The 16,656-nt window shown below is 45.6% G+C and overlaps 1 protein-coding gene across 1 annotated transcript in view; it reads left to right on the forward strand.

The window, feature by feature from the left end:
- Positions 1–3,015: 3,015 nt before the first annotated feature.
- sptbn5 (spectrin, beta, non-erythrocytic 5) overlaps positions 3,016–16,656 on the forward strand; it is a gene marked incomplete at both ends in the record, with an annotated part of 320,085 nt that continues 306,444 nt past the window's right edge. The window contains 2 exons of the mRNA XM_083633035.1: positions 3,016–3,129; positions 13,097–13,264. Of these exons, the coding sequence (XP_083489161.1) occupies positions 3,016–3,129; positions 13,097–13,264 (282 nt within the window). The remainder of the gene's footprint in view (positions 3,130–13,096; positions 13,265–16,656) is intronic.

The raw sequence follows: 16,656 nt of genomic DNA on the forward strand, positions 1-16,656 counted from the left end.
CACACCGCCACTGTTGTCAAAAAGGCCCAACAGCGACTACACGGACTCAGGCGCCTAAAGAAATTTGGCCTAAGGCCAGAAATCCTTAGGGACTTCTACAGAGGCACCATTGAAAGCCTGCTGACTGGCTGCTTCACCACCTGGTACGGGAACTGTACCACCATGGACCGCAGGGCGCTACGAAGAGTGAGACGTGCGGCCCAGCACGTAACAGGATGTGAGCTGCCAGAACTGCAGGAACTATATAACCAGCGGTGCCTCAGGAGGTCCCTGAAGATCATCAAAGACACAAACCATCCCCACAACAGCCTGTTCTCCCTGTTACCCTCAGGGAGAAGATACAGGGTCCCAAAAGCACGCACAAATCGCTTGAGGGACAGTTTCTTCCCACAGGCCACGAGACTCCTTAACACGTTCACTGCCATTGACGAGTTGATACGTCAAAAAAAATCCAACGGTTGACTGCCAATGACGAGTTGATACGTCAAAAAAAAAAAAAAAAAAAAAAAATTGACGGTGGGACGTTGATCTAACCCTTTTACATCTCTTATATAAATATTGGAGCCACCGAACGTGTACAACCCATTCCACCGACCCACTAAGTGGCGACAGTGCTCTCCAGACTAGAGGAAGCCAAGCAAAAAGCAGTGTGAGGAAGCCATTCTCATGAAAATGGATTGGCGAAAACGCTTTGGCTTTCGCGCTTGGGAGCTGGCGGTGGGGGATTGCAAATTTGCATAATAGATTATGGGTGCAACACACTTTGAAACACCTTTGAAACACCAGCAGAAAGGAATCGCAAGCAGCTTCATTCCAGCTGAGCTCACAACCGAAAACGAACGAGCCTCATTCTCATACTGTAGGCGAAAACGCTTTCGCGCTGGTGCACACGGGCGCACAATGGTGGGGGGTTCCAAAAATAGACTGGGTGCAAAACACACTTTGAAACACGCAGCATAAAGCCTAGAATCGCACAAAGCTTCATCAAAGCTCTCAACCGAAAACCCAAGAAACGAGCAGCCCCATCCAGACTCGCCGACGAGGGGGCCGCCAGGGAGGGAGGCTGCTCAAACTCGCAGCAGCAGCAGAAGAAACTCGCTTGTGACAAACGCTGCTGAAAGCCACCAGAGACACGCCCACGGAGGGAGGAGTTTGAAGGAGAGGGGGTTCAGAACTATATTGTTTAGATGTCTGATGTCTCACTGATGCCAAAAATAAATGGTTAAAGTGACTGTTCTGCCTGTTTGATTGAATTTCACAAAACTGCGATTATCTCAGCTTTCAGTCTCAGATGCTGAAACCATGCTGTACTCAACGGCTAATATCTACATAACTACTAACTCTACAAACTAACTCTTTTAGACAGAGAAAGCACACATTCTATTAGTTCTTTTGAGATATTTTGTGTTCACAAAATCTTAGCAGAAAAGAATCCTCGGCTCTTGAAAGATGAGCCAGAATCCTCAAAAAAACCCTCTGGCAGAAGCTACCTACAGTAAAAAAAAAACGGCTGGCAGTGAATGTGTTAACATACACAAATAGTGTAGTAGCTGTACTGTACCGCACGGTAGATGCTACCATTATGTATGTCTAATGTTTAATTGTATGTTTAATTAGGTATATGCTATTTGCACCTGTACGTCAAATACGTCGAATTTAAAATGTTTAAGTACGTCCAAAGTATGCACATGACATGTGCACCTATGTGCAGTGAATATGCCACTGTCTCTGACTTGTCTTATCACTCTACTGCCTTATTGCTTGTTGTGTCTCTTGTTGTTTTTGCACTCATATGCCCTGTTATATTTGTACTATGTTGTAAACGGAGTTCACAGCACAAGAATTTCACACGTGATACTTGTACTACGGAGTGACAATAAAAATCTTGAATCTTGAGGTCGTCAGGTGGTCGATCTCCTGCTTGAACGCAGACTCGTCTCTGTCAGAGATTAGCCCTATGAGGGTGGGGTCATCTACAAATTTCAGGAGCTTGACGGACTGATGACTGGAGGTGCAGCTGTTGGTGTACAGGGAGAAGAGGTATGGAGAGGGGACGCCACCCTGGGCAGCTCCGGTGCTGATGGTCTGGGAGTCGGTGACATGCTTCCCAGAGCTTATAAAAGGAGTTTACATATGTCTGTAAATATTACCATTGTAACTGACATTATCATTATTGATGTGATTAAGTGGTTAAGTTATGCTACCTAAAAACACAATGCGCAAATAAAACAAATCCTCGAAACAAGCTATTGTTGACCAACTACCAGAAAGCTACACGAATGTTCGTTTGGCTTGCATAGCTGTGTAACTGTAATATTACAACAAACGTTAGTGCTAATGTCTGCAGTAGCAGCCGGTTTCAACAGGGTCACGGAGGAATGTCTGCGTAGGAGGAATTTTGTTGAGGAAAGTTCCCTTAGCTAACATTCCCTGAACAGGGAGCAGGCAGCAGGGAGTAGGCTACCGTTTATGTACACTTTGGAACGGAATGCAGCCTATCATTTTGAGATTCGGACACACACAAAAATGGCAGGTGTAGCCTATTAGTGCTCTAAAACGCAGATAGTGATCCATTCCGACCACAGCCAATATGTAGCCTATTGTACTTCATGCTATTTGCATATTTGTTTTCTTCATATTACATTACTCATTCTTATTTGCATAAGTTGTAGCCTAATGGACTATAGGCTATTATATTTTTGAGAATTTTCCACTTATTTCATCCTACAGTATGTAATTGTTTAGTATATTTTCATACTGTAGACATTTTTATTCTTTGTCTCAGCATGTTCCACTGCTGTTATTCTGTCCACCCTTATTTTTTCCATCATTTTCATTTATACAGTTTCTACTAATTATATTGTTGTGGAAAGTGCTAACAGGAGGTGGAGAGTTGGCCTCACTTTGTTTTTGAGGGGTTGCTACCTAAAAAAGAAAGAAAGAAAAATAACCGCCATTTTTAAAAAATCTTTGAAATGTTGTCTGTCTCCAGCGGAGCCGCTCCAGCCAATCAGGATGGAGAGAGAGGAGGATGGGGCGGGGCGAGTGCGAGAGCTGCAAGAGCAGAGGATGGCCGTCCAGAAAAAGACCTACACCAAGTGGATGAACAGCGTCTTCTCCAAGAACAATGTCAGTACTTGATGGGTTGTTGTGAGAATGTGTTGTCAAGAAGGGGGTGAGAGAGGAGAGGATAGTTAAGCTGTCTTCATGTAACCGAAGTGAATCAGCGCCGATTCCTCGTGAGTCCCGACTGGTAGCGAGTAGGCTGCTAAACTCACTCCCCCACTCCCCCAGTATAAAGGCATGTTAATCAGCTCTGCCAAGCGAGCTTGGTGAAGCTAGCCACTTAACTCTTGGTGAAGTGGTTAGCTTGTCCGTCCAGCAAGCCGAAGGTCGGCAGTTCGAATCCACCCCTGGGTAAGGCCTTAACATGGGTTGCTGCAAGTACCACAAACACAACGGCGTTACATTCACATAAGCAATCTTCTCTTCTCTCACCACGAGGTAGAGCGGAGAAAGGTCAGCGGTATTAAGTACCGCAGGGATGACGTATTTCTGTAAGCTTAACCAGAAATCACCGCCATGCTGGTCAGAGGAAAAGGCTATGGGAATTTAGAATGGGGATTTCAGTTAAATGAATAAGGTCTGTGGTTAACACAAGCTTATGGGAGTGGACATTTGTGTTCAGCAGGATAATCTTCACAAACGAGGACCAGTCTTATGACTTTTTGAACGTTTTCTGAAAATCACGTTAAAAAACACACTTCAAAATAGGCTACATAAAAGTGGTCCACGTTTGTGAAGATTATTCTGCTGAACACAAATTTCCACTCCCATAAACTTTCGTTAACCACAGACCTTATTTCATGCATGTTAGGATGGTGAGCACGAGATGAAGGCACATGGCGGAGGCAGCTGGCTTCATGTTCACCACAACACATGTATTGTGATGAAAACTAGGAGTTTTTAGTTGCTACGTTACATCAAAATACAAAATGGAAAAAATACTAAAAATTTGGTAAGTGAGTCAGAGTGTCATGGTGGATGCATGTTGGTAAGATGGCGCCTCTAACAGCATGTAAATAAATGGTTGACAGCACGTTGAGGTCCGAGACTTCTTCAAACATAACACTTAATGGACTCTCGGCTCCCACCTCGATCCCCATTCCTCGCTCTGCCTGGCAAGCCGCCGATTCCGTGGGTTCGCTGGCACAAATCCTTTGAAACGTTCCTAGTGGCCGTCACGCTATCTAAGGCTAATGATGAGAGGAAGAAAGCCCTGCTAGTAAACAGTTTGGGCAATGAGGGAAAGCAGATTTTCTGGACTCTGGGACTCGCTCCTACATACTGTGTCACACTGCTGTCTGGACATTTTGCTGAACCACAGAACGTAATGCTTCAGTGGATTGTGTTCTGTCAACGTCAGCAGCATGTGGGTGAGGCCGTGCACCATTATGTGGCAGATCTGAAGGGACTAGCCAGCCTGTGTGAGTTTGGAGCGCTAGAAGAGGAACTGATACGGGATCAGCTAGCTGAGCACACAAATGACCTGAAGCTCTGAGACAAGTTGCTACTGAGACTACTGATGTCTCCAGACGAGCTGACTTTGGCAAAGGCAGTAGAGATCGCTTTTCAACATGAGTCAGCAGCTCGTTTGACATCACAGCTAGCATCCTCCAGTGCCGAACCATTTTGCCCACGTCTGTCGCTCTCCTCCTGCAGCCGACAGCCCACCGCCACGTTCGCCTGGCCCACCTGCATCAGTGTCTTCACTCTGCTGCATTACCGGGCAACGCCACACTCAACTGCCGGCAGCAGCACCCTAGGGCGCCAGGGTCACAGCAAGCAACGGTTCGACAAGAGGCGGAGGAGCAGAATGCCTCCCTTCACAGTACTGTACTGGGTCCGGATTCGCCGTCCCAACCGGGACCACAAGCTGCTCTCCTTTTGGTCTTTTCAGCTGGGGCCAGCCACCTTTCGCCTGGCCGATGGATCACGGTGGCACGCAAACCATCTTTGGAAGGCAGCACTGCCTCACATCGTGGACCCATGGACTGGAGAGAACTTGACGTCTACAATTGTGGACTTTGATTTTCCTGATGAGCAGCTACGGGCCCCAGCCGGGCGCCCACCTGAGTCGGCCGAACCCCTGGTTCACCCAGAAGCCTGTCCGGCCTGTGCCAGACCAGGATATTTGAAGGACTGTATCACAATCTGTTGACTTAAAAAAGTGTGTTCAGAGCATAGTCTAAAAAAAACAAAGAAGAAATAGTTTAAGAAATTGATTGCTATGTTTTCCTGAGTTCCCTGTGGTGGGGGGGAATGTTGTGTATGTGTGTACAACCCTGTTGCTGTACCTTTAAGAGCCAGGCAGCTTTACGACAGGGGGCTGCCGTAAGTGAGTCAGAGTGTCGTGGTGGATGCGTGTTGGTAAGATGGCGCCTGTAACAGCTTGTACGCTAAATAAATCGTTGACAGAACGTCGTGGTCTGAGACTTCTTCAAACATAACAAGACAGATCAAGGATTGCATTATACACAATAATTTGGCACATTGGCATCACTGAATAACTGGATGACCAATCCAATATATTGTAATGCCCCGATCAACATTCTAAGACACTCAAAATGAAGTTCAATCATGAGAGACTAGTATGAAAGTTCACAATAAACTTTAATGATACAATAAAACAAGATTAAAGTTTGGCGTATGGCTCCATGATGATGCTCCTCCTGTGATGATGAGGGGAGGGCACCAGGAATGCATAGAATAGAAATCCCCCCCAATCCCTCTGGAGCCATGACGTTGGTGGTGGCAAGGGAGGAGGTGGGGCAAAATGCCAAACACGGGAACGCGGCAACTTTGGAGCGACAACACAGATGGTGAGTAGCAGAACCAGAAGATATAAGAACTTGAAATATTTAGCGCTTTGATCATTGGTTAAGCGGCAAAGCGAGGGAAGGATATGACTTGGACAGATTGGCTATTGATAGCATGGGAGAGCGTGGATAACTGTGATTGGATAGGATGGAGTATGAATGAAACTGGGCGTGGATACTGAATGGATAGGGAGGAACGTGAATGGGCGGGGCGTGGCTAAGTAGTTGACATGATTGAAATTAAGTCTCAGACTTCACATTATACGCTTTACTTTACTCAACCACACTTGGCATGTTCCACTACACCTCTCCACCAATAGAGACACTGCGGAAAGCGTCATCATTCAGAAACCACGCCCAACACGGGGGAAAACACAAACTCCCATCCAATCCTGGCATTCTCCTATGTCGCGTGCATGGTCGGGTGTTGCACAAAAAGATTGTATATACGGAAGATGAACACTCCAACTTACTTCATTGACAGCAACATCCACATTTTTCTTCTCGCCAATTCTCAATGGCTTCCTTGTTTTGCTCGGAAGTACAAAAAAAATTTAATTGGTGATTTTTTACATTTGTTGCCCAACACACAACAGCTTTTAGCTATGTTGGGAGTAAACGGAGCGATTTCCCCCGTGATGGGCGTGGCCTATTTCATGCAGTGTCTCTATGAGGGTGGACTCCTCCGCCTCTATTTCACACCAGGCCCAAATGAGGAATTACCCAGTGCAGGAGTGTTAATTAGCCCCAATGTGGTAGGCCTCCCAGCATGGCTGCAACACTGCAGTGAGACAGACTCCAGCATGGCTGCAACACTGCAGTGAGACAGACTCCAGCATGGCTGCAACACTGCAGTGAGACAGACTCCAGCATGGCTGCAGCACTATAGGAAGACTAGTCTCGCTGGCCAGCCTCCTCTCCCTTCCGTCCGAGGAGTCTGGCGCCGCAGGTCTCCATAGTGGGATTGCGATGGGCAGCGCTTAGCGGCAGTGCCCTTGGAAAATAGTTTCAAACAATCCAACTTGCCGTTTTCAGCGTGTAGCAACGAGCTAGCGTGTAGGTTTCTGCCGTTAGCTTGCTAGCTAGTTAGCGTTGTTGTTTTCCCTGAGGCGGCAGGGGACTATTTACAGCAAAACACAGGGAAAAGGGAGCGGAAGCCACTCTGATTGACATGGTCGGAGCCAATGACAGAGCTTCTTAAGCGGGGAGCGGACATCCGGCTGCCACTGAAACCGACGCCTCCAATGGGAGAGCAGAGTAGAGCAGGGGAGGGTTTATCCCAGTTATGGAGACCTGCGGCGCCAGACTCCTCGGACGGAAGGGAGAGGAGGCTGGCCAGCGAGACTATAGTAAGACAGACTCCAGCATGGCTCCAACACTGCAGTGAGACAGACTACATGAATCAAATGCTCAACAACCAAAACCCAATACAAACACAGTAGGCACAAGGCACGGGTGTCCCTGTGACAATGCATTTAACCGAAATCCCCATTCTGAAACCCCATAGCCTTTTCCCCTTACTAACCAACATGGCGGCGAGTTGCTACTTCCGACTGATTCCTGCGGTACTCTGTTGTAGGTCAAAGTTTAAACAAATTTGTAACTTTGAGCGCAGCGCACATACGGTGGCAAATTCAAGCGGTGCGCGACTCCACGGTAGCAGTGCCGCATATTTGGGAGGCAGCGCTTTCCCCACACAAAGCACAGCGGGTGCAGAGCTGTTTTACCGCGGATCATGTGTGCAGGGGTTAAGAGTGAGAGGAGGACAACACATGCACTCTCCTTCAGGTTTAAAATCCCATTGAAAAAGCATCTTGACTCTTGAGAGCATTTCGCTTCCTTAATGTGATCCATTTCCTGTAGAAACAGGATGTTGGGGCAGGACATAACGTGGGGAGGGGTCAATCAAAAGTATAAACCAATGGGAGATCAGTTCTTCAGTTCAAACACCTGAGTCGCTGCTCAGCCTAAAACAGAAATCCCCCCACAGTGTTTATATGATCATCATGTTGTTAAACATGCCTTGTCTCTGTCCATGTGTGTCTGTGTACTCTGTGTGTCTGTCTGTGTGTCTGTCTGACTGTCTGTCTGTCTGTCTGTCTGCCTGCCTGCCTGCCTGCCTGTCTGTCTGTCTGTCTGTGTATAGTTTGCCATGCTGGCTGTCTGCTGTTTATCTTGAACCAAAGCTGCTGTAACCTTCCTTTCCTCAGAAAGGAAGATTACAGTTGTTGATGAAGCCCCTCACTGCCTCCAGCTCCACCTGCTGTTTTCATAGAGAACAGCAGGTGGAGCACACTCCATCAACCTGCTTTCTCATGGTAAAGTCAAACTACCATGGGGCATGTTTGACTTATACTGTAAGAACCTTGAATTAACATGAATTTGCAAGATCACGATCGCGCGACAAATCCGTCTTGTTGTGCTCCAAGCTATTGGTTTAACTCCATCCTAGCAGTGGGCCCAACCAATCAGCGTCCAGAGGCAGCTGCGGGCGGGACGACAACGAGAAGCGAGCGTGATAGACAGATGCTTCATCCAATCACCTGTCACATATTTTTTCAACATGCCTGCCCCTTTGAAACACTTTCCAAAGATATGGTGGTTCTGCGTAACAAACCATCTCACAGCACCAGGACCATTGACTTGAGCATTAATTTCATTTCATTTCATTCCTAGATTATAACTGGCTGCACAACCTGAAGCTTCTGTCATTAAGTAGATTCTGTTGCTCTTGATTAACTGTAAAATGAATCAATTTTCTAAGTGACTGAGCAAGTTTTAAATCAACACAGAAGCTCATTCCATGAAAACAGGCAGCACTGCATAATTCAGTTCATACGCTATATCTATTATTTTGGCTGGTGAAAATCTTTCTTGGTAGGTACATTTTGGTGAGTTAACAAGTGAAGTTCGGACACACTCACACGCAAGCATGATGCACACGCACGCACGCACGCACGCACTGTGGTAACCTCGCTCTCACACTGGTGTCTTATCAGTGTCCAGCCTCCAGATACGTTAGGAATGTTAACATAATAATACAGAAAAAAGACAGTTTTCTGAACCTGTCTAATTTGAGAAGTCAAGACACTGATGGCATCAGAGTCCGCACATGTTGTTCAGCAGATGAAAGGCGATGTTATTAAAAGTGATAAAGTTATAGAATGTTGTTCTTGCTTGATAAATGGCCTCCAGCTGGTTTGAATCGTCATTCCCAGCATTCCTCTGGGGTTTGAGCCTGATGCTGGCAGCAGGCTGGCAGGCGGAGAGCAGAGAGGGGCAGAGGACAAAGAGCACTCACTCGGATGCTGTTTCTGTGAACCACAAGTGCCGTCTTGAAATGTGAAAATAAAAGATATAACACTAAAAGCAGCTAAAAGTTATCAAAATGAAAGACGTTAGATAAGTGCTTAAAGTCTTAAAGAGTGATTTGAAAGATGACAGTGAATTTAGTGGGTCCTCAGCCAAAACAAAATCATGTTTTTCCTTTGTTTTGTTTTCGTCCTGTCGGTCTGTTCCTCTGTCAGACGGAAATCTCAAAAATGTGTCGGATTTCCAAGACAGTTGGTGGACAGATTGGCTTTGGGTCAAGTAGGCATTGACCTTTTTCACCAGCAGCCATTTTGTGTCTAAAAGGCAGGAAGTAACACAGGTGCAAGCAACACATTAACGAGGGTTTCCAACTTCCAATCAAGTAAGTGTTCCAGTGTCGGGGCCCTCGTTAATGTTTTGTTTGCACCTGTGTTACTTCCTGCCTTTTAGACACAAAATTGCTGAGGTGAAAAAAGGCATTATTTATAGGATACTAACAGAAAAAGAGACTTGGTTCCAAATGCAAGGCGAATGTATTCAGTAATCAATTTAACTTCAAACTGAAGTGATGGGAATGATCTGATGTGTGTGTGTGTGTTGAAGTTATTTTCTCTGAGAGCCTTCTGGTTAGCTGCTGATGAGCAATACATCAATATGGAGTTGGGCCAGAAGATTAGGCTACTGGAAGAGAGAGAGCGAGACACAGATAGACAGACAGACAGACTCTCTCACACACACACACACACACACACACACACACACACACAGCACACACACACACACGCACGCACGCACGCACGCAAACACACCCACAGGAAGCTGGACTATCTAAACTCCCTTTTATAGAATTACCTTGGTTTGATTTCCTGTCGCCATGGTGATAACCTTGTTACCCAGAGACCACCACTTCGCCTGACTGAGCTGTCGGGTTGGAACAGAACCTGTGTTCAGTTTCTGACTCTCAATGACACGCCACTCTTAAAATAACCTGCATTTACTGAGCAAACATATATCAGAATCAGAATCAGAATCAGAAAGACTTTAATGATCCCCGGGGGGAAATTGGGACAGGTTACAGTAGCTCGCACTCAGAGCACAACATAGCATAAAATAAACAGTAGTAAAATGCGATAAGTAAGCAAAAATAAGCAAAAATAAAGTAGAGTAAGTATAAACACAACACAACATTGTTTTTGCTCCCATTCTTCATGAGTTGAAATAAAAGATAATCATAGTAAAGACCCCCCTCTAGTGGATTACTTCGGTATTACAGCACAGTGTCATCCTGAATGAAGATCTAATCTTTCAGTGTTCTTTACCGGTGGTGGAAGGAGAACTTGAATGACCTGAACTAAAACGTACTGCTACACTACGCATGTTCTGGTGTAAAAAAAAAAAGATCCTTCTGTAAAAGTAATTTAAAATGTCCCCAGTCAGAGTAAAAGTTGCTAAACCTAAGGGTTTGTGATCAAATGTAGAGCACTAGCTACATAATGTTACATAGCCTACACAGATACACATCATACAGAGACTAAACACCCTAAAATTTCATGTTTTTGTTCGTTTTCATTTAGTTACAAATTCTATGTTCACTAATTTACATGCGATGTATACAGTTTAACCTGTAGATGGTGCTCTATGCTTGCATTGGCACATGAGGAACATAGGCTAGCCTATACTGTAGGCAAAGAGCATGGAAGGAAAGAGACGACACTCCGGCCATTTTTGGAAACAGAATGCGCCTCGCAGTGGTCAGCTGCGGTAGCGCGGGCCCCTATAATCAGCCTCTCTAAACAGTAACTCAACGGGAGAACACTCTAAATTTCGTGGATTCACATCTTTTCTGGGCGTACTGTAAATCTTGATTGAAGTGGTGTAGTGCAGGGATGTAAAACAACAACCATATTGTGGAAACTAAGCAAAATTTTTCGTTTTTTTCTTTTCGTTTTTTCAAGATAAATAAATGCAAAGGACCCGAGGTTAAAACCACGGCAACGCACTTCTGACGGAGTGGACGACAGCCGCATTAGCTATTTATCTTGAAAAAACTAAACAAAGAAAACGAAAAATTTTGTAATGATGTAAAGCATTTCCTTGTTATTAATCTACATGAGTTTATATGCCTCAACTCCCATATGGCCAGGCTAGATTTTTGTTATTTTTTTGTTTGGGGGTGTATAACAATGTCTTATCAATTTAACCATTTTTGCAGTAACATATTTTTACACAAGAATCCATTTCATATAGGAGACCTTAGAGATGAGGAAAAACATTGTTGTGTTTTGTTCTACCTCCGGTAGGGGTATCTCCAAATTTTGGGGGCATTGTCACTAGCCTAGGAGGGGAAACCCACAAAATAAAATTGGCAAATAGTGTGTGTGTGTGTGTGTGTGCGTGTGTGTGTGTGTGTGTGTGTGTGTGTGTGTGTGTGTGTGTGTGTGTGTTCCTCTGTCCTGTCTCATTGGTTATGTAATATGTGTATTCAATGTCTTCTTTTTAATGATGGTACATTGGATTGTGTGTGTATGAAATAAAGTTGTATTGAATTGAATTGGCAACACATCTCACTCACAACTCATCAAATAGCCTACTGACGTTTGATCAGGACCCCCCTTGGTGTAACATCACTTTTAAGGGTATCCCTTTTTCCTTATTTTACGACGGCATGAGACCGGTAGCGAACAACTTGTTAAGGTCAGGCAACTAGAACAACTTGGTTAAGGTAGAGAAGTGTTTGGTCAATTGTTAAATGAGAAAAAAGTTTGTTAAACATTTAAGTGTGGCTTACGGTTGAAATGTACTTTGAACATGCTCGGGGATCGAACCCCGGGCGTTGGCATCGAAGGCAAACTCAATACGTTACACGTACAGTATATGCCCATCCGTCACCCCGAGAACAACGCCCTTACTGGCCACCGTTTGATTTCATTGTTTCAAGGAAATTGATCAAAACAAATTGCATCCCTAATGGAGAGGGAGAGAGAGACTAAAGCATGGTGCTGCTGGCATGGAGATGGAGAGAGAGACTAAAGCATTGTGCTGGCATGGAGAGGGAGAGAGAGACTAAAGCATTGTGCTGGCATGGAGAGGGAGAGAGAGACTAAAGCATTGTGCTGGCATGGAGAGGTAGAGAGAGACTAAAGCATGGTGCTGGCATGGAGAGGTAGAGAGAGACTAAACCATGGTGCTGGCATGGAGAGGTAGAGAGAGACTACTAAAGCATAGTGCTGGCATGCAGAGGGAGAGAGAGACTAAAGCATGGTGCTGGCATTGCAAGGGAGAGAGACTACTACTGTAAAGCATGGTGCTGGCATGGAGAGGGATGTTAATCGACAATCGATTAATCGATCATTAAGAATTTGATCGATCAAACTATATGTAAAATGATTAATCGACAATGTAGGCTATGTGCTATTTTCTAATTTTTCTTTTCTTTTCTGAAATGATTTAACACCACAATGGCAAAATGTAACTTTCACTGCTTATACAGAGGAAGAAGAAAGCCAAGCTAGCAGACAGAAAGTCCAGGGTTGGAGAATTACACCCAAAAAGACAACAGTAATCATTGGAAACATTGTAATACAATGTTGAAATATGTCATGTCCACAAGCACAATGACAACTAATGCAGGAAGTTTTAGTTGGTTGATCAACTTGTTGGGTAGGCCTAAAGACAGGTGTAAAACCCTGCATTTTGTATTTTGTATGTCAAAAGCAGTTTTTAATATAATGATTAATCGATTAATTGATCGTTAACCTGACCAATTAATCGATTAAGAAATTGATCAATCGAAATTGATAAACATTTGCATCCCTAAGGCACAGGTGAGGGGCGGGATTTGGGACATGACTGGACAGCAGTGCTTGGCTCAGAGTAAAAGATAAAGTATGTGTCGCCCCCTGTAGGAGAGCGTGGTCCTGACAGATGTGTACACAGAGCTGAAGACGGGCATGGCTCTGGTCCGCCTGCTGGAGCTAATCTCCGGGGAGAAGTTGCACCCGCCCACGCGACGCACCCTCCGCGTCCACTGCCTGGAGAACAACAGCATCGCCATCAACTTCCTCAAGACCAAGGTAACTTCCTGTCCACAGCCATCAACTTCGTCAAGACTATGGTATGGTAACTTTCCTATGTTTCACTGAAACGGACCCCGCCGTCACAAGGCCCCCGACTGACGCGTAAGCTCACCCAATGAGCAGCTTGATGAAAGCTTTGAGTCAACGCTGTTCATCCAATGAGGTGTTTGACTCCACGTTTGCTCCACGGGCCAATAGCAGGCGGAGCTGCGGCTCTGGAGATCACCCCGTCTCATGCCGTCTCGTGTGAGCTGCGCAAGCACCCCAAGATGGCGACCGCCACACTAGGCTTCAACACGGGAGTCCAAAAACCAAGCCCACACAAAGTGTATTTATTGCTGTCTTGTCATCTTACTATCGTGAATATGGCAAGGAGGCAAATATCACAAAATGTGTGTTCCTTTAATTCACTGACAGAATAAAACATGGCAGAGAGTGGGGAAAGCAGGTCCCCATGCGATTCCATTCATAATCAGACAGACATACACACACGTACGCACACACACGCGTGCGCGTACGCACACACTCACACACACATGCACACACACAAGCTAAAGAGGTGTTGGTTGATGGAGAGATGTGGGATCTTCTTGGAGCTGCTGTGTCGGCCTAAGGCCACATTCAGATAGACTCCGTTGAGATGTAGTAGTGGCTGCTGCGTGAAGCGCGGCTGTAGTACGTTGGAGTGGGCGGATCACTTCACCCCCCCTTTCTGTCTTCTCCCCTTCAAAACAAGCATGTGTACGAGCGAACCAGGAAAATACATTTTTATAATCATATCACGACATGGCAGCTGTCAATCAATCTTCATTTCAAGGAGACAATTCTGCAGGCAAATGGCTGCCTAGTGCTCTGTAACCTGACAGTATTTCTAGCCCATAAACGAATAACTTGGCCAATAAGTATGTAACATAATGTCTTAATTTGATGTAGAATTCATAGGACATAACTGGTTAGTTAAACTCGCATTCCAGGTATAATGTATTTACTGCAGCTCTTTACCGTGGCTAGTCGATGCTCCAAGCCGGCAGGCAGCACTCTTGCCTCGGCATGTCCGCACCGGTCCACACGAAAGCAGCCGGCTGCCTGGTTTTCCCGGAGATTTTGGGGTGGAACACGCCAGGACACTGGCGTAGCCAGACTTGGCACATTGGGTGTGCCACAGAAAGACACGGTGTGCGAGGGGGCGAACCAACCAAAGAATTTGCGCCTTTTCAAGACCGATTTAGAGGAATATTAAGATAGGAACATATGACCATAACCATCAATGTTTGCTCCTTTTCGCACTCATTATTAGCAGGTAGAAGCAGTCAATTAAATAATATTTTTTGGCAACATGTAAAACCACTTTGGTATCTCAAAAAAGTCTCACCTACTTTTTCCAAAGTGTTCTAACCATAAGTGTTCTAGTCGGGCCTCGGGAAAGAATGAAGAAGTTTGGTTGGCATGCAGGTTCGTCTACTGCAGAGAGATCTGTAGCGTTAGTGTCCTCTGCCTGGCTCTGCTGCTGCACAAACCACTGGTGTGGCTGCGTCCCCCGCTGTTATTAACGTCATTGTTTCGGCTGCATCATCTTCATCATCGTCTGTCTCTCCACTGTCCACCACCAATACAGGTGCAGGAACGGATGCACTACAAGCTGCACTTGTTGAGGGGGAGGGCGACGAGTCATCTTCTTCCTCGTCAATGCGACGTTTCTTGCCTTTGTCGAAAAAGCTTAAAAGCGAGCTCTGTTTCATGTCTTCTTGATTTGGCGCTGCAGCTGCAGTTTACTTTACTAGACAGCGTAGCTAGTTTCCCATGATGCTCTGGGGCACAGAGGCATAGCGGACAGTCGGTCACTTACGCATGACAGGCTATGCATGACAGCTGATGTGTTTTGCAGACAAACAAACAAAAAACTATTTTTCCACCCTTTTTTCTGGGTGTGCCTGTGTGGGTAGCACTGGCACACCCAGGCACACCCGTAGCTACGCCATTGCGCCAGGATTGGCCAACGCCAACTCCAGTGATACGTCACCGACCCTCACGCCACTTGGGTTCATGTGGTCTTTAACAGCTGCCTATCAGCTTTGGGTGAGACACAGGGGTGGAGCGACCCTATCAGCCCATCCCCCCGCCCCCATCCCAATTTTTTTTTCTTTTTTTTTTCAATTAACTCATTGAGTGCCATGGACGAGTATGTTCGTCAATTGGTTTAGTAACATAGAGTGCCAAGGACGAGTATGTTCGTCAATTGCGTTTTTTGACGGTGGGACGTGCATCAAAGCCAGATCCATCTCCTGTGAAAGTATGGTGGCTGTTGAATGTGTAAAAGCTATTTTAGGGACCCATTAGGTGGCGACAGTGCTCTCCAGATTACAGAAAGGCGAGGAAAAAACAGAGAAGAAGTCGTTGGGGAAACGGAAATCGCATCGCATCCGTATGCATCGATATGCATGAAGCATAACGTTAGCTGTGCCTGCAGCAGCCAATCTGCTGCCACAATTGAGCACCTCCGTGTCCGCTGCGATAGCCCATCCGCATGATTTTGTTATTAGTTGTTATTATTCTCAACTGGAAGCATGGGAGCCGGTGACAAATACACGCGGAACGCTGTAAAAAAGCTGGATGTAGCGGACTTTTCAGTGCAGAGCAAACGCAGCAGAAAGCCCCAGAGACACTCCCACACGGAGGAGGAGTGTGCAGTTGAGGGGGGGGGGGGGCATGCAGAGCAGCATACAACACTGACCCAGACAGACCCAGACAGCAGGACAGGATTGGCAAACGCAAGCTAGAATATCTGATGCCCACCAGCAGTAAATCAAGACCAGCAAGAAGCTGCAACCAGCAGCGCACGCAGGGGCCAGCGCTGCTGGTTGCAGCTAAAAAATATTGTTTTGCCAAACAAAATTCCTTGGTTTTCGCTGTTCTATTGAAGGAAATTATTTTTGAGGTGTGACTACATCAGAAAATATTAGCTTCAGTCAGTGATGTGCATGAAATGTTTAATTTCACAAAAGGCTCATTATCTCAGCTTCTAGAAAAAAACGGCTGTTTTTGGTTAAATCAAGCTATCTTCTCCGGCTGATAACTAAAGAACGGAAAATGATATCAATAAACCTGTTTTTGCTGATGATAGAAGAGAGTCTCATCGTTCTTTTTGTGTGTTCGGTGTTTACATAGTAATATCACACAATATTCTGTGGGCCTCGAGAAATCACTGAAAACGCTCTGAAACTCTGGCACTGGGAGCGTCCGTTCTCCAAAAGTGGCTGGCACTCAATGAGTTAAGGCCGGCGGCGAAGAAAAATTTGCCTTTTTTACATGTTTGAATCTGTTTTAGCCATATTTAGTGGAATATCTAATTTTAAACACACCAATGTTATTGTCTATTGATTGAATTGCTC

This window comes from Poromitra crassiceps (assembly GCF_964638095.1).
Source record: "Poromitra crassiceps genome assembly, chromosome: 3".
Taxonomy (NCBI): Eukaryota; Metazoa; Chordata; class Actinopteri; order Beryciformes; family Melamphaidae; genus Poromitra; species Poromitra crassiceps.